The sequence below is a fragment of the Phyllostomus hastatus genome, unplaced genomic scaffold, assembly GCF_019186645.2.
Source record: "Phyllostomus hastatus isolate PE091 unplaced genomic scaffold, TTU_PhHast_1.1 phas_scaffold_1674, whole genome shotgun sequence".
NCBI lineage: Eukaryota > Metazoa > Chordata > Mammalia > Chiroptera > Phyllostomidae > Phyllostomus > Phyllostomus hastatus.
Genome location: NW_025334011.1, coordinates 15,608,802 through 15,627,302, shown reverse-complemented (window position 1 = coordinate 15,627,302; position 18,501 = coordinate 15,608,802). Strand labels below are relative to the sequence as shown.

Below are 18,501 nucleotides of genomic sequence, written 5' to 3'. Positions count from 1 at the left end.
TTGAATTTGTATTCTAAGGGCTAAATTTGGGCGGATGGGGGCAGTAGAGACAGATAATGAGCAAATAAGTAAAAGATATAGCATGCTGGATGGCAGGGTCGCTAGGTTTTGCAAATAAAAATGTAGGATGTCAAGTTAAATTTGAATTTCAGATAAACAACGAATGATTTTTTTTAGTATTAAGTATATTCCATAATATTTTGGACATACATTAAAATGCTTCATTATTTATCTAAAATTCAGGTTTAGTTGGGCATCCTGTATTTTATGTAGCAACCCTGTAATTCTGTGGGGGAAAATTAGGCAGGGAATAGGGAGTGCATGGGTGGGTAGGGGGTGGTGAAACTACAGGTAAGATTATTAAGGAAAACCTCATTGGTGTAATATTGGAACAGACATCCGAAAAAGATGAGGGAGGGAACGGCAAGGACATGTTCAAAGAACGAACAGCAAGAATGTGGGAAACAGATGGGAGGAAAAGAGGTTAGGAGGTAATCCCAGGCCAGACCACATAGGGACTGTGACAGTGTGGTGAGGACCTGGGTTTTTATTTTAAGGGAGGTGGGCAGCTGCTGGCAGGTCTGACTTGTCCTGGAAAGTGTAATACTGAGTGCTGTACAGAGAATAACCCAAGTGGGAGTGGGGAGGGGCAGGCAGGGAGGCCAGTTAGGAGGCTTCTGCAGTAAAACAGGCAAGAAATTGCACTAGGTTGGACCAGCAGGTAGTAGAGCAGAAGGTGGTGATAAGAAAACAGTCTCAACATGTGTTGAAGGTTAGGCCAAAAGAATTTGCTGAGGGGTTGGATGTGGGACATAAGAGAAACAGAGAAGTCGAAGATGACTTCAAAAATGTTTGTCAGCACAGCTGCATGGAGGAAGTTGCCATTTTCTTGAATGGGTCAGCGTTTGAGGGGTGTAGATGAGAAGGTGTTTATGGCTGGGAAGTGGGTGATGTGCAGAAAATCTTTTGGATCTCTTAGGAATGACAAGGTTATCAGGCATCCAAGTGGAGATGTTGATTACAATTTGGGTATTTGTGACTGGAACAGAGAGAGGACTGGGGACTCTGAGAGACACGCTAGGATGGGGTGCACGTGCAGAAGGAAACATCCAGATGTCCTCTGCCACACTCCAGCAGTCAGAGGTCAGGGAGATGGGAAGGGGTGGCTGGGGAGGTGCTGAAAGGGGGATAAGAATTCAGGTTAGATCTTTAAGATCCTGTTGAGTTCTGGATCACAATGGTGTTGAAAAGGAGTATGGCTTCATCTTTAGTTATTTGTTCAGCACAAGGACCATACACTGAGGCCCACATCATCCGTCCATCCACTGTTGTCACTGTGATGTCCATTCTATTTTTTATGTGTATGTTTCACCAATTACAACATGATATTGCATGTATTCATCTTTGCATTCTCAAAACCTAACAGAACATCAGACAAGCTGAAGGCACTGGATAAATACTTGTTGAAGAAAGGCTAATCATACCACCCTAGGGCTTTGAGTTAATCAATTACAGCAGTAGATAAGGACCTCTTGGGTGATCATGTAACTTATTGTCCAAACTGAGACGCTTTTGTGAGTGAAAGGGAACACTATAAATAATTTCTCTGGGACAACAGTTGTAACCCAGATCTGTTTTGACAAACTGGGGCATATGGTTGCTTCAAGAACAGTTTTTAATCAATGGGATTTCCATGACTGAATAGGCAGGCTACTATGTAAATAATAGGGTGTAAGTGTACTGCCAAGTGCATTATATAGAGCAGGCACTCAATAATTATTGGTTAAATTCGAATCTAACTATATCATGTTCCCTTTGAAGGCTATGGGCCCCTCAGGGTGGTCCTTCGGTGTTCCTTGGGATGCATATATCTGCCCACCAGCAGCCTGGATGTGTCTGCTTTTGCTCTACCTTTTAAGGTCTTAAAACCCTATACAGATGAAGTGCTGCCAGCTACCTGCTTGCCTCCCCCACCTCCTGATCTCTCTAGCATTTTCAAACACTTAGTGTTACCCTGACTGGTATAGCTTAGTGGGTTGGATGTTGTCCTGCAAACCAAAATGTCACAGGTTCGATTCCAGGTCAGGGGATGTGTCAGGGTTGTGGGCCAGGCCTCCTGTTGGGGATGTGCAAAAGGCAACCAACTGATGTTTCGCTCCCTCTCTTTCTTTCTGCCTCCCTTCCTCTCTCTCTAAAAATAAATAAATTAAGATCTTTAAAAAAACCTGGTAAAACATTTTTTAAAAAAAGATACTTAGTATACACAATGGTGGTAATCATTTTATAGTGTGTAAGTGTAGCAAATTATTAATACATTGTGCACCTTCAACTTGGATGATATTATATCAATTATATCTCACGCTGGACAAAAAAATAGCATTGGCAGCCCCACAGAGTGCAAGCCTGCGAAGTCCAGGTAGTCAGTCAGGTTTTTGCTCAGACATCTCCTGTAAAATTTCCCCCTCACTCTCTGATCCTCATCCTATTTTAGTCTTCATAGCACTTATCATGACATGACATTTCTAGTACATATTATTTGTTTGTTATCTGCCTCCTTAATTATAATGTGGACTCCATTATGAGGGAAGGGAATTAGGGCTATCTTGGTCACCACTTCACTACATTTCCTAATTCCTTTCAGTGTACACAGCAGGCATTCACATATTTTTGTGAATGAATGAATGAATTAATCAACTAACAAACACTTGAGACAAAATGTTTTTCTGAGCGAGGAAGGAAGGGACTCTACCTATTTTGCCTAAAATCTATACGAGATATGCTCTTCTTTATTTACTTTTTTTCATTCCAAAGACAGAGGAAATGGGGCGGGGGAGAAAGAGAGAGAGGCAGACCCTGATATGTCGATATGAGAGAAACAGTGATGTATGGATGTGAGATTGGTTGCCTCCCATACATGCTCCCCCACCCTGACTGGGACCAAATCCACAGCCTAGGCATGTGCCCTGACTGAGGAATCAAACCTGCAACCTTTAGGTTTATAGGATGACACTCCAACCAACTGAGCCACACTGTCCAGGGCCACACTTACATCATTTTTAAAGGTTTTTTAGAGGAATGTAATGGCCTGGTTTTAGCTGTACCTTTTCTGCCCATTTGTGTATGGTGATCTGTATGATTTTAACACAGGATCTGGAAAACTGGTGAATCTTGTAGACCCCGAACAGAATATGTGATATATATTAGTCAGATAGACTGATTGCTAAAATAGCAATCTTTGTGGTTTAGCATAATCAAAGTTAATTTCTCAAACACAGTAGAATATAGCTGTTCCTGACCAGGTGGGTCTCCTGGATGGCCCACCTTCAGGCTGACTCTGGGACCCAGCCACCTTCTGTCTAGTCATGACGTCCTTTCCCAAGGCCTAGGAGACTCCCCCTGGAGCTTTTGCAGTCACCTGCCCCAAGAGGAGAAAGAAAGGGCACGGAAAATTATTCAGGAGGTCCAGGGGCCAGATCTAAAGGTGGCCCACAGCACTCTGCCTGCATTGCATTGACTGGAATTTGTACAAGGCCCCAGATGGGTGAGGGGCACAGCAGCGCATGGTCTTCCAGTGTGTGCGGTGGGAGGACATTATGTTGAATACACAGACAGACAGAACACCGCTGCTGCCACGATGGGCCCAGAAAAATTGTCCAACTGACAAAACAGCAACTCCCCATGATGTTCCTGCACACAATTTAAAAAGCTACGTCTTAGAGGCAGCTAACCCGAAGCCACTATAAAGAAGCGAGGGACTCCTTTTTCCCTAAGAGGCTGTGGCCTACCTAATCTTGACCAGGGAATAACATCTCAGGGAAGCCTTCAGTCCTGTCACTGGCTCTCAGAAAGAGAACAGGAGTGTGACACCTGACTGACACAAGGTCCCAGTTCCTTGTTGCAGGCCAGCTGACACAGACAAAGCAGCTTGAGTTGTGGCCAGGAAGCCTGCCTTGGCAGCTCCTGAGGTCACCTGCCCGCTGGCCAGCTAGCTGTGTAGATGACCCATATCCCCTAATCCTGTCTGTTTAGTACCCACCTCATTCCCTACTTTCTCCTTTTGCCTTTCAGAATGTGTACATCCCAGCCAGAAAGCCCGTTGCATCTCAGAACAGTGTCTCTTCTAGCACTTCTGCCTTCCTTGTCCCAACTTCTGCTCCAGGCAGTGTTGAGGGAACTATTTTCTGCCAAAGCTCCTGTTTTGCTGTTTGTCTGGCTTGAATGGAGCTACTAGGAGGAGTTGCTCCGGGTTGTGCAGAGGCTGGGAGGGGCAGGAAGGGGAAACTGGAAGCCTTGTCTTCATACTACGGCCTCCTTATTTGTTTGACATGGATTCCCAGAATAGCAAACAAGTAGACACTCCCATATTTAAATGTTAGCACCAAAGCATTCTGGACAAGAAACAGGACTGTATTTCTGTTTTGATGGCTGGGATCTTCTATTCATGTGGATAATGAAGAATTGGCAGGACGCAGATCTCTGACTCCATGGCTGTGGAATTGTGATGAAACAACCTCCGCCTGCTCCCTTGCTTGTTTGTTTCTATCCCTGTTTAGTTTTCTCTTCAGTTAAGAGACCACATTCTCCCCAAGTGACTGGAATGGTAGAGTGGTCACTTCTCCCTCAGGCATGGGATTGGCAGCTGGTGTGCTGTTGCTGTGGGTGCTGGTGACGGTGAAGCAGGCCCTGGTGGTGGGGTGGAGGCCGATGGGGCCGACAGAGCTGAAGCCAAGTGCGAGGCAGGAAGGTGGGACCAGAGGAAGGAGTGGACTCCGAGGGCTAAGGGCCGTTAGACACAGACCGTGCCTTTAGACATTGGTGCATTAACCACTGATGCCACTTGCTGCTTTCCTCCAAATGGCATTGAACCTTGTTAAGCAAATGGAGACGTTTTAAGAGGAATCCACAAGAAGGAGGAAAAATGGAAAAGCACTGGAAGGTTGATGTAACTGTCCCAGTGCAAAGTGTTTGGAAAGATTGGGGTTTTAGAGAGTCAGTAATTTGGGGCTGCTCAGAGGTGAATGCTGACAAAAGATTGACTGACTCAACCCCCATCCCCACCCCTACCCCCTGCACTCCTTTCTCAATTTACTTCAAAGGGGAAAATGGGAAACTCTTCAGTCTCCAAGGGGCTACTGTTCTGGCCGTCTGGCTCTCTTCCGAGGGGCCTTGGATGAAACAGAACAATAGTTCTTGTGAGTCTATGTGACAAAGAAAGTCAGAAAAGGACCTTTTCAGCTCCTGTTGGTATTTGAGGGGCTAGTGTTTATCCAGATGGGTATATGTGGATGTTTGTGTATTATGCCCATGTAAAGAAATCACCTTTCTAGAGATTCAGCCCTGTGCATTAACTTAGCTATCCTGGATAATTTTTAAATATATTATTTTAATGAAGTTAAAAAGTAACCTTAAAACTCCCTTTAAAAGTTAACAGTGTTATGCCCTGGTGGTGGCGCAGTTGATTGGAGCATCATCCCATATGCCAAAGTTGTGGGTTCAATCCCTGGTCAGGCACATACAAGAATCAACCAATGAATGATTAAATAAGTGGAATATCAAATTGATTTCTTTCTTTCTCTCTCTGTCTCTCACCCTCTTTCTCTCAAATCAATAAATATTTTTTAAAAAAAGTTAATAGTGTTAGGCCAGACATACAACTTTTAGCTAATACAAAACTCATGTTCACATGCACACTCAAAGGATGAAGCTAAATCTCTTCAGATTGTACACGTTTACCAGCCTGAGATATGGCATTTTCTGCATCTAGCTTTATTCCATAGTTTCTATTTCTTCTGCATTTTAAAGAAGAGATAACAAAAAAGGTAGCCATCATGTGAATCCATGTAATAAGATGGTAAGCAAAATCAATAAAATTACAGTTTATGTCCCAATATCTTTTTAACCAATAGTTCTATCATCATCTTCTTTTTCTAAATCTACTGCTGAGACTATTGAAAAGTAGAAGAATGAACTCTTCTGGCTGGTTTTTCCCTCCCTTTTCTCATCAAGTGTCTGATGGAGATGCAGTAATTAGCAATGTAATGAGAAGTGAAGGGTAAACAAGAAGAATTATTCCCAGAATGTGCATTTAGGGGTGGAAGACTGGAACAGGAAAAGCAGCCTGAGATTAAAATATTCTCTGTGCCTAACAAACCTCAAGTTCTATACACAGATGTTTCTAAGCAATGGTGGAGGAAACTGTCGGCGGTGTTGCCTTCTGCAGAACTAGTGCATACCTAAGTTCTGGGCACCTGTTGCTTTACGTCACTGGTGTGAAGGTTTGGCTCCCTGTTTATCTGAGACTCAAATCTAGAACTCTCAAGTATTGCATCTCTTTTCTACACATAACTTTTAAAGATAAATAATAGCAAATAAGCTCTCATTGGAAACTTACTTTAAAAAATATTGTAGAGTAGCTTTAAAGCCTTTAGAGCTAGAAGGCTGTTTGCATACCTAATGCTAGTCCAACATCCTCCTTTTATTCATTAAGAGAGTGAGGCTGAGAGAGGCTAACTTGTTCGTTCTAAGACTAGGGTTAAAGGCAGGCAGGACTCCTGAGACCCAGCCACATGCTTTTTCTAGGGGGTTCAGTGGACAAGGACATTTTTTCTGTCTGTCCCTGTATTACTGTTTAAGAACTGCTCCCTGTGACAGAACCTGAAGTGCTTCTGAATGCTCATTACTTTCTCTTCCTATTCTGGTTTTAAAAGGAGTAACTCCCTTTTCTTAGTTAACTGGAATATTCCACACTGACACCCTAGTCACTGAGAATGAATGGAGAGGCCCTGTTCATGTCCTGCCCTCCAAACACTGCCATTGCCAACCTCCATGCTAAGTAGAAATCAGCTTGTCCCAGGCCAGGGCAAAGATAGGGTGTCTAGGTCAAGGCCTTCAAAATGACCTTTTCATTGTGTGATTCAGATGAAGTCCACTTCAGGAAAAGTGTGTCTAACTAAGCCTTTACGTTCCTTCAATTATTACCTATAATAATATTCTTATTTTTTAAAGATTTTATTTATTTTTTTTTAGAGAGGGGGAGGGAGGGAGAAAGAAGAGGAAAGAAACATCACTGTGTGGTTGCCTTTCATACATGCACTACTGGGGGCCTGGCCTGCATCCCAGGCATGTGCCCTAGACTGGGAATCAAACCAGCAACTCTTTGGTTTGTAGGCCGGTGCTCAATCCACTGAGCCTCACCAGCCAAGGCCCTATAATAATATTCTTATGCTTGCTTGGTTTGTGCTAATAGGGGGAAATTGAACTTGCAAGTGGTTCACATGTCAATTATTATAATAGGTACTTTTGATCTTGGAGATGAAACAAATATTTCAGAAACCGCCTTTAGATATAAAAATATAAAAATTAGCCTTTTTTAAAAAGTCAGTCTTTAAAAAGATAAAAATCTAAATATAAAAATCCTGTTATCCATGTGATGGAATTAAAAATAAAGAAATAATCAGAATCACTGAAGTTCTTTTCTCCAATTACAGATGAAGTAAGGGGTAACTCAATTGCTTACAAACTCATCTGACCAAGTTTCTCATTTTGAATAACCTCAAGGGAAAAGTCAGAAATAGCACAGTTTTTGCTTCAGCATCTTCATTTCTAAAGGGCAATTTTTCATATTTCTTCATTGTTTACTTTTTTCCTTCTTGACACACACACACACACACACACACACACACACAAAATCTGCTAAGTTATATTCATACATCAACAGCTGCCACAACCCTTTCAGTATTCTGTAAATGAGATTTCTAGTGTGAAATCATTAATTGTGAACCATATTCATATATATATATATATATTTTTTTTTTTGCCTTCCAGAACAAGGAAAAAGCAATTTGCATGTAACGTCTTTAGAAGATGCAGAATGTCGCAGAACCAAGGAACGCCTTTCTAATGGGAACAGTCGAGTTTCAGTTTCCAAGGCTTCCCGAAATATCCCAAGGAGACACACCCTAGGTGGGCCTCGAAGTTCCAAAGAAATACTGGGAATGCAAACATCCGAGATGGACAGGAAGAGAGAAGCTTTCCTGGAACATCTAAAGCAGAAATACCCTCACCATGCCACAGCAATCATGGGCCACCAGGAGAGGCTGAGAGACCAGGTACGAATGTGCTGCTGTTTCACTCTGCGGAGCTCATTCTTTAATGAACATGAGGGAAAGCAAAGTGAGCTTCAGTTTAAAAGGGAAAAAAATAGTTGAGTGGACCGTGCCCACCAATGAGTTGTTCCAAATCTCTAGAAGAGAGACCCAGAGAGTGGGCAGTTCCCCCAAAAGAGAGTCGTCATGGTCAACCACAAATACATCTGAAGTGGAGGCAATGAAGGGGTGTTATTTGACTGAGCAAAGCATAGTACTAATGACCGTGCACCTTGTTAGCACTCAGTGCTTAGCACAATAAATGAATGAATATATAAATATCTGTTCAGGATAAAACAGAATGGAGAGGGATAAGCCTGTGATAAACTCCTTTTCCTTAAGAAGCTGATGTTAGGGTTTTGTTTCTGCTCAGCTTTTTTTTTTTGTAATCATAGATATTTCCCTTTCACATGCTTGCTTTCTACTGTCTTCACCGACCTGTTTCTCAGGTTATCTTGACAGCCAGAGAGTATCACCCAGCTGTGGCTTGGGATGTTTTTGTTTCTTGGCTGTGTGATTACTTTTTAGCCGATAGGAGATGGGAGACCTCCCCGTCCACCTCACAGACATGTTATCAGATTGAACTTTCCAGATGGGGAACATAGCAAAGGAAGCAGAGCACTTAGTGATTTGGGTGGTCGGGGAGGAGGGCAGGCTTTTATTGATTTGGACACTCCAGGTAGAGAGACCAAGTGCAGTGTTTTAAGTCTGCTATCTTGCCAGTTAGTTACAAAAGTGATGTCTAACTAACACAGATTTTGAATATACATGGAAGTGGAGATTAGCATCAGCCTGAATAATTGAAACCTATGCTTTACCCTTCATATCATTTTTTCCCGTAATTTAACCTTCTATGAAATCTTTATCAGAGGGCCTAAAACTGTGACATGTGCTTTATGGGGTGTGTTTGCTGTTTGTTCACATTGCCAAAGGCAATATAGACCTAGAGTAGAGTAAAGAAACAGAATCCTGCTTGATGTAGAGTTGTGGAAATTAATTATGTGGGAATTAAGGAAAGGAAGGCCAGCTTTTCATTTCCAGCATACTGGTACACCTTGCAGCTATTGTGGGTTGGGTTCCAGGCCACTGCAATAAATCGAGCCATAATCTTTTTGCTGGGAGGAGGTCTTGTCTTTCAATTTGTAAACAACGCATCTATGAAGTGCAGAGTGAAGCACAGTAAAATGAGGTATGCCTGTATATAGAAACTATGCCTATTTTCTATTTTTAATTGTATTTATTCACTTCTTAACTTTTCCCAGTTGTATTGAGATCTATCTGACATATAACAAAAATACCCCTGTTTTCTATTGATAATAGTCATGACCCATTTAAGTAATGGAATTAATATCTCTCTCTGTGTCATTTTTTGTGAGATACCCTATTTTATACAGAGAACTTCAGATTGAGGAAACTCAAACTCAGAGCAGTTGTAATTACATGAGTGAGGAAGGAAAATATCTTTTTAAAGTTAACATGTATTAATTTGCCTGTGAAATATAGGAATTAGTCTGTCAAAAATGGTGTATTTTCCATGTCAAAAATATTTCAGTTATTGTTGTTACCATTGTTATTTGTGATGTCACGATTATTGCTACTACTATGGTGGTGGTGGTTTCACTGAGGACAATTACATGGCAGCCCTGGCTGGTGCAACTCAGTGGATTGAGTGCCAGCCTGAGAACCCAGGGGTTGCCAGTTCGATTCCTGGGTAGGGCACATGCCTGGGTTTGCTAGCCAGATGCTTAGCAGGGGGTGTAAGAGAGGCGACCACACGTTGATGTTTCTCTCCCTCACTTTCTCCCTCCCTTGCCCTCTCTCTAAAAAGAAATAAAATCTTAAAAAACAACAACAACAATTACATGAGGAGCCTAAATGTAACTGGAAGGTTGTAAAGGGTGCATGGCATCAGATGACAGGGAATAATGAATCTAGGTTGGAGGTCTGGAGCTCTGATCTCTTTGTCACATGCATTTCTGTCTTAGGTGTAGTCCAGCCAGGGCTGGTCAGCTGTTACTTTGCTGGTAATTCAGGATGAATTTTTGTGGTTTCCAAGATGCCCATCCAAAAGTGGAAAGATTTTGATGCATAGATCTGTGTATACATTTGTTACTCCACTGTTTTGCTGCAAATGAACCCTAACAGCATTGTAAGATAAGCTCAGGCAATGGTGTATGATGGTCCTATGAACAGCACTTTATCTAATGCCTTTTTCTTTCTCTTTCTCCTACCACTCATTTCCTCTTTCCTCTTCTCAGTGACACCCTTTGTTTCTCCCTGACCTTCTGACAATGGATTATTCCAGGCTTCCTTTGCAGGAAGATACATGACCAGCCGTAGGAAGGAATTGAAATAGCACAAGTCTAATCCATTTCTCCAGATTCAGAATATCAGGTACTCATCTGGTGGCCACTTTCCTGGCTGCTTCCCAGAGAGGTGGCTTTATTGAGAAGAGTGCCACTGAGGGAGTTTGAGAATAAGACCTGGAAAATGCTGTATCTAGCACCTTACACAAAATATTTTTTTTAATTTTTACTGAATTTATTGGGGTGACACTGGTTAATAAAATTATGCAGGTTTTAAGTGTACAATTCTGTAATACATCATCGGTATACTGTATTGTGTGTTCACCACCCAAAGTCAAGTCTCCTTCCATCACCATTTATCCCCCATCCTCCTTTCGCACCGGTAATCATCATGCTGTTGTCTGTGTCCATGAGTTGTTTTTTGTTTGTTTGTTTGTTTGTTTGCTATTTTTTGCTTAATCCCTTCACCTTTTTCATACATTACACAAAATATTTTGATACAAAGGGAATCTAGGTTCTGATTCTTTGGTATTAGGCATAAGGAAAATTAGAACATATCTTATATTTCAAAATTTGAATTTAAGCACTGGAAGATTCGTGGTTGAAGACTTATATTTGAATCTTTGAAATTCAGTCAGTCACAATTTTCTAAGGTCTAAATTATTGAAAAGCAAACACGTTTCCTTAACTCCTTTCCACTGTCTTCAAAAAATGCAGATGACCACTACTGCAGCATAGTGCTTATCTGCATAACAGTAGCTGCCAGTCATTCCTGACTCCCCCAGCATTCTGGGGTGGGGCTGTCAAACTGTGATATGTATTCCCTGGCTGCTCTGGCTTTGGCTCTGGAGTCAGGCAGGACTGAGTTGGAATCCAGCCACCATTCATGTGCTAATTGTGTGATTTGGAGCTAACAACTTAATCTTCTCGAAGTTCCCTCATTTGTCAAAAGATAGTAATAACTATACCACAGAGTCCTGAGAAAGAAAGTGATGGATCCTCTTGCTGTTACAATGGCAGCTCTTAGTATTACAGCATTCTGGTGTTTAGTCTCTGGTGTAACAGTCTTGGAGTCTCTATTTTTAAATTGGTATTTAAAGTCATTTTATTTTTTCATTAACAGAAATTTGAGTTACCCAAAGATTATTTTTCCCACTGACAGAACAAAATTTATTCTATTTTTGAAATTTATTTGTATTTTTCCTTCATGAAAAGCTAAAAATTTGGACTTGTTTGACTTATTCATTCTACATATATTTATTTGGCACTTACAATGATAAAGCCATTGTGAGGGATATAGTGAGGCATGACTCCTGCCTTCATATCAGTAAAAGAGATAAGACGTTCAGGTGCCCAGATTAGTCTTTCAAGACGCAGCCTAAATGTCACACCTTGCTTACTGTTTATAACATCTTGTGGTGCTGTACTGTCACATATAGTTATGCCTTTATTGTACATTTCTTTATGACTTTTTCTTCCATCTAGAATGTGCTTTTGGAGGACATAAACCTTGTCTTAATCACCTGTATAAACTCAGCATTTAAAGGGGCACACAACCTAAACTGGGCATGATAGTTTTTGTTGCAGGAATGCATGAGCCAATACTTTTAATACAATTAGAATGTGATAGGTGCCATTTGAGTGGTACAGATAGAGAGGAAAGCCAGAATTTCCAGTCTGTGGTCTTTCCATTTGTTGTTGACCTTGGTGTTTTTGCTCCATCTGCCTTTAATTTTTCTAAAGTTTTGGTCACAGATTATGTAGATCACATGGGTCAAGTAATAGCAACATTTCATGGTTATTACTCTAAAGAGATAAATCTTATTCAATGGCAGAGCCCTTGAGGTAACCATAGAAAATAGATTCCTGCATATATTTTACATTGAAAGTTACTTTTCTGAAATAGCTCTAAGTTCAGAAAGGTCTTGTAGTTCAGCAGTCTCTCACAGGCATGGTCACTGTGTAACTACAGTTTGGAAATGCCCTTCCTTCATGTCTTCACTAATAAAGAAATAGGTGTCCATCTGGCCTCTCACCTACACTAATAAGTTTCTCACTCCTAGACTCAGAAATCCTCCTGAAAATAATTTTTCTATCTTTATTCCCAGTTACCCACAAAATTTCTGTTTAACTTAACTAGGTCTATAGTACCTGGTTTGTAGTTACGATTAGTTTGTGTGTATTTCTGTATCTAATGTAGTCAAGTATTAAGTATAATGTGGCTCTAGGAAGAAAGAGGAATACATTTTAACTTAAAAGTCTGATATGTTTTTTTATCCAATACAAAAAGTAGGAGAGATATTAAGGAGAGTTTTCCTTTCACATGAATATCTTGGAGGCCTACAGTAAGGAGAGACAACCAGGAACAATAAGACTCTCTGAAGTGCTGTCACTGACTCCAGAAGTCCTTGTCCAGTTCCTTTCCTCAGGCCTCTTTAATACCCCCTCATCAGCCAGCCTCTCTTTTGTGTTTGTATGGAAATAGCACTGGAGCTACTTTCTCTGTGCTTGGTTAATTTGGCACCACTCACCATTGTCTACTATAGTCCATGGTATCTATGCGGAGGTGTAACTATGCTACTGATTGTGAAAATGAAAATAAGGAAAATATCTATTAGTTGTTTTGGTCATAAACATCCCAAGTTCTAGTTTATTTTACTCTTTTTTTAAATTTTATTTTAATCATTGTTCAAATACAGTTTTCTCCTTTTTACTCCCAATCCAGCCCCCCCTCCCACCCCTCCCCACTTCCCTCCCATTACCACCCTCCCCTTAGTTTATGACCTTGCGTCCTTTAAGTTTGTTCCTGTGAACCCTTCCCACCGTCCCCTTAAATTCCCTCTACTCTCTTCTGTGGGCACTGTCAGCCTGACCTCTGTTTCAGTGTCTTTGGTTATATTTTGCTTATTCTACTCTTTTAAACTACCTCTAAAGAACTTTATTAATTGGTGAAGAGTTGTTCTATGGAATTTGGGACTGGAAGCTTTGGTAAGACTCAACATTATCCATTCCTTTGACTGACATCTTCTTTTCAGGAGGTGTATACCTGGTTTTGTCAGAATCAGGGAAAATGACATAGTTAAAAATCAGAACAAGAGAAGTCTTAACTTCATTTGAATCAGAGGACCAGGTCTTAAGAAGCAAACACTACTTCACGTTGGTAGGATACAGGCATTTTTACTACTGTTCCACCAAAACTCACTGAAAACAATTAGGAGTATTAATGTAACAGGGTGCAGCCAAGAGTGGGGGCCCCAAATAGGGATTTGGAATGGGATCCAGAACTCAAGGTGTCCAGGAAATATTAGAACAATATATAGGATGTCCTGCCCTCTCCCCCCTACAGGTTTGAGTTGGGGGAAGGGACACGTGGAGCAGGGCCATTGAGAGCTGTTTTGCATAGCAACAGCTTTGCAGCTACCCTCTGGCATGGTTATTTAACATATCTATAACCTTTAACTGGTTTCATAGATATGTTAAATAGCTGTGGCCATGCTTTGACCCAGGGGGATGGAAGTGACTTCCACCCAAGATGTAACTGGGAGGCAACTCCCTCTGGCTATGGTGCCTGCATGAGAACTTGGAGATGATTGGCTCTATGCCATAGGGCCACATCTGCCCAGACTCACTATGGCAGCCCAGTAAAGCTGGAAGGATATGGGAATGCTGGCAAATGTAACCGATTGTAGGAGGAGTCGGAAATGGGGCTGCAGAGGAAGATTGACGTGGGAAGAACCACTCAACTTCGGCCAGAGTGAGGACCATGTGGCTTTGGGGTACTCCCTTTTGCCACGTGGCTTAGGAAGCAGGAAAGACTTTGCCTGGAAGAAAAGGAGTGAAAGGACTCTTGCTGGTGGGCCATGAGAAGGTACCACATGGCTCTGGATTAACTGGCAATCTTGGCGGCAACACAGCTGATGGTGCCGGGAGCCTGAATCATGGACTTCTGCTTCTTTTCCTGAGATACGATACCCCAGATTAGGGCAGAGGGTGAAGGAAGGACTGTGTGCATCTGTGGGTATTCTAAAAGACTTTAATATTTTAATGAAGACATTGGGTCACTACTTTAAGTCTATAGCTTTAAATAAACACTCCCTTTCCTTTTCACAAATCTCTGCCATTGAGAGATGTCTTTCCTCTGGCAGTGGGCACAGCAAACCTAGTTGGGGGTCTTTTCAGTAATAGTATGTGGTACCCCACCTTGGCTCTGTTCTGTAACATTACTAGTTGAAATACAAGGGGGAAAAAAACTGCATCTTGAGTAAAACAAGGAAATGGTCAGGACCCATGGAATGGCTTTGGGAGACTAGGGAGTGTCTTAACAGAGATCCCCTTATACACAGAATGTATAAAGAAAAGTAGAGTTAATGCTGGGGTGGGTGGAGGTGGAGAAGAGTATGGGGAGATAAATGGTGATGGTCAAAGACTTGATTTGGGTTGGTAAACACACGATACAGTGTACAGATGATGTATTGTAGAACTGTCACCTGAAGCTGTATAATTTTGTTAACCAGTTTCACCCTGATAAAAGCAAATTAAAAAAAAATTAAGAAGAGTTAAAGGAGGAAAGTATGCTACCAACAATATTGTGATCTTGACCTCATCTTCAATAGACAGAGCTTTATGGATAAAGAGCAAGATTAATAAAAGAGAGGAGGGAGTGTTACCAGATAACAACGCATCCAGCCACAGAAAGCCTGTGAATTAAAAGCTTTACCGTGAGCCTCAAAAACATCAAGGACAAAACAAGTAACATATTTTTGTGGTAAGGGTATTTGACATCAGAAACCAGAAATGAGGGTACAGGCTGACTTGGCTAACTCTTCCCTTTTACATGCTAGTTTCCAGTGGCTATCCATTCAAATATGAGTTATAATAAAAGAGGAACCAATAGGCAACATGAGCCTTAAAACTGACATATTAAACAGGATAGTCTTGATTATGCTGCATAATAAATAAACCCTGTGGGTGCTGGTGGTTTCTTGTGTGTGTGCATGTATGTTATGATACAAAACCACTTTATTTTAAAACAAATTTTAAATTATATTTATCAATTATGCTATTACATAATTGATAAATATAATTTATGCTATTACAGTTGTCCCAGTTTTACCCCCTTTGCCCCCTTCAACCCAGCACCCTGCAGTCCCTCAGGCAATTTCCACACCATTGTTCATGTCCATGGGTCATGTGTATAAGTTCTTTGGCTACTCCGTTTCCTATACTGTACTTTACATCCCCATGGCTGTTCTGTAACTACCAATTTGTACTTCTTAATCCCCTCACCTTTTCACCCTTATCCCCATATCCCCCTCCAATCCAGCAATCTTTTTCTTAAGTAAGTCCCTTTAACATTTCATATAGTAATGGTTTCATGATGATGAACTACTTTAGGTTTTGCTTGTCTGGGAAGTTCTTTATCTGCCTTCGATTCTAAATGATATGTTTGCTGGGTTGAGCACTCTTGGCTGTAGGTCTTTGCTTCTAGTCTGCAAAGTTTCTTTTGAGAAACCAGCTGACAGTCTTATGGAAACTCCCCTAACTGCTTCTCTCTTTCTGCTTGTAAGATTCTCTCTTTATCTTTAACCTTTGGCATTTAAATTATGATGTGTCTTGGAGTGGGCCTCTTTGCATCCATCCTCTTTGGGACTCTGTGCTTCCTGGACTTACATGCCTATTTCCTTCACCAAATTAGGGAAGTTTTCTTTCATTATTTTTTCAAGTAGGTTTCCAACTTCTTGCTCTTTTTCTTCTCCTTCTGCCACCCTTATCATCCAAATGTTTTAGTCCTTGAAGTTGTCGCAGAGGCAGCTTTCACTGTCCTCATTTTTTTTTTTTTGATTCTTTCTTCTTGTCCTGACTGGTTTTTTTTGTTTTTATTATTTGATTCTTGGCTTCACCCACTCTACAGTCATTTCCCTGTAAATTGTTTTTTTTATTTCAATTAGTTTATCCTTTGTTTCTGACTGGATCTTTTTTATGCTATTGAAGTCCTTGCTAAGTTCCTTGAGCATCCTCATAACCAGTGTTTGGAACTCTGCATCTGATAGATTGCTTATCTCCATTTTGTTTAGTTCTGTTTTTAGAGTTTTGATCTGTTCCTTCATTTGGACCATGTTCTTTGTCTCCTCATTTTGGCAGACTACCTGTGTTCGTTTCTATGTATTAGGTAGAACTGCTTTGACTCCATGTCTTGGTAGTATGGCCGAATGCAATAGGTGTCCTGTAGAGTCCAGTGGCACAGCCTCCCCTACCACCTAAGCTGGGTACGTGAGGTGCATCCTTTGTGTGGGATGAGTACTACCCCTTCCTGTAGTTGAGCCTTGATCACTATTGGCAGGTCAATGGTAGGGATTTGCCCAGGCCAGTCAGCTGTAAGGACTGGCTATGATCACTGACCATCAACCTCTGCTCTCTGTGAGGGATCAGCTGTGCAGAGGCATGGTTGTGTTCTGACATGGTCTATAGCTGTCCACTGGGTGCACAGGCTCTGGGTCTTCCCTGGTGGTGCAGGCCATGGTCAGCTCCCACCTGGGTTCTGCCCAGGTCCACCCTGGACGAGCTATAAAGCAGTCTGCAGATGGCTGCCACTTGTGCTGGGCTTAGAGGTTCCCAGACAAAGCCAAGCTGTGAACCTAGGCTGGCTGCTGCTAGTGCTGGGCCTGGGGCCACCTAGCAAGAGGTACTAGGGCTGGGGCTCACTGGGGCTGGCTGTTGCTTGTTTGAGAGGATTTGGGAAGACATGAAGCTTAAGCCAAGACCAGCCATTCATATGGAAAAGGCACTGTTAATAGCTTGGGCAGACCTGTAAGTTGGGTGGGCTGGAATATCCAGATTTCCAGGGCAGGGCAAACAGTATTAGCCAGGTTGATAGAGTCTCAGATATGGCACCAGCCTGCCAGCTCTGTGGCTCTGTGGGGAGGCTTCAGAAGAGGGACAATGGCTTTTGCCTTTCTTTATGTCTCAGAGACAGCCGTCCCCCAGCTCTGCCATTGATGGCTTCAGTTCCTCCCCATATGCTACTGGTGCCTTTCAAGCTGCTACCCCAATGCTGGAGCTCAGAGGGATTGAGTCTGAGTAAGTCTGTGTGTGGTTTCTAGAAAAGTAACTGCTTGGGACTCCCGAAGTTTCTTCCACCAACTCAATCCCTGATGGTTTTTGCAGCCAAAAGTTATGGAGACTTATCTTCCTGGCACCGCAACCCTGAGCTGGGGGTCCTGGTGTGAGGTTGTTACTCCTTGCTCCCGAGATATTCCTCCTGAATTTTTATCCACCACCTGGATGTGGGTCCAGCCCACTCTGCATCTCTGCCCCTCCTACCAGTCTGAATTCATGTAGTTTCTTTAATTCCACAGTTGTCAAACCTCCATTCAACTTGATTTCTGACACTTCTGAGTGATGGTTGTTCTATAGTTTAACTGTAATTTGTATGTGGTTGTTTGAGGAGGCAAGCTGTGTTTACTTACGCCTCCATCTTAACTGGAAGTCCCTACAAAAACATTTTAGAGGAACTGTACTTGCAATGACTTAGTGATTCAGGCTACTTTCATTTTGTAATGATGCCATCTTAACACATGGATTACAAGTCACATGGCAGAGAGGGAGCAAGAGCGATAATGGGTTGTATACAAGCTCTTGAATGTGTTAGCCCAGAAGTAGCATATGTCACTCTCCTTCATTGAAGCTCTTGGTTCTAGCACTTGGTGGGATGTTTGGTTTATCCAGATTTTAGCTGTGCAATCTGCTGTAAGAAAGCAATCCCCCATTTACTTGTATTAACTTTTCCAAATATAATTAAAATAACATTGACTTTGTTGTACCCATCTGTACAATAGTATCAATTGCATTTATATGTAACATTTCATATGTAATATATTAACAAATTTATATCCTTATGCAGTGGCATCTTTGTGATTCTTTTTTGATGAATTTAATTGTATCATTGCACAACTATCACACTGGATTACTCCTCGCATTGTAGATTTTAGGATATCGATTCATACCTCGGGGAATAGATGGTAGTCCCTTCAATGTGTATGAAAAATTCCAAA

At 41.7% G+C, this 18,501-nt stretch overlaps 1 protein-coding gene across 15 annotated transcripts in view; it reads left to right on the top strand.

Moving 5' to 3' along the window:
- Positions 1-18,501, top strand: part of KIAA1217 (KIAA1217 ortholog) — a 486,478-nt gene that overhangs the window by 184,896 nt on the left and 283,081 nt on the right. For all 15 annotated transcript variants that reach the window (XR_006787887.1, XM_045858214.1, XM_045858223.1 and 12 more), the window contains exon 2: positions 7,825-8,108. Coding sequence is in view for 14 of the 15 variants with exons in the window: in XM_045858223.1 (XP_045714179.1) it covers positions 7,825-8,108 (284 nt within the window). In the remaining variant the exon portion in view is untranslated. The remainder of the gene's footprint in view (positions 1-7,824; positions 8,109-18,501) is intronic.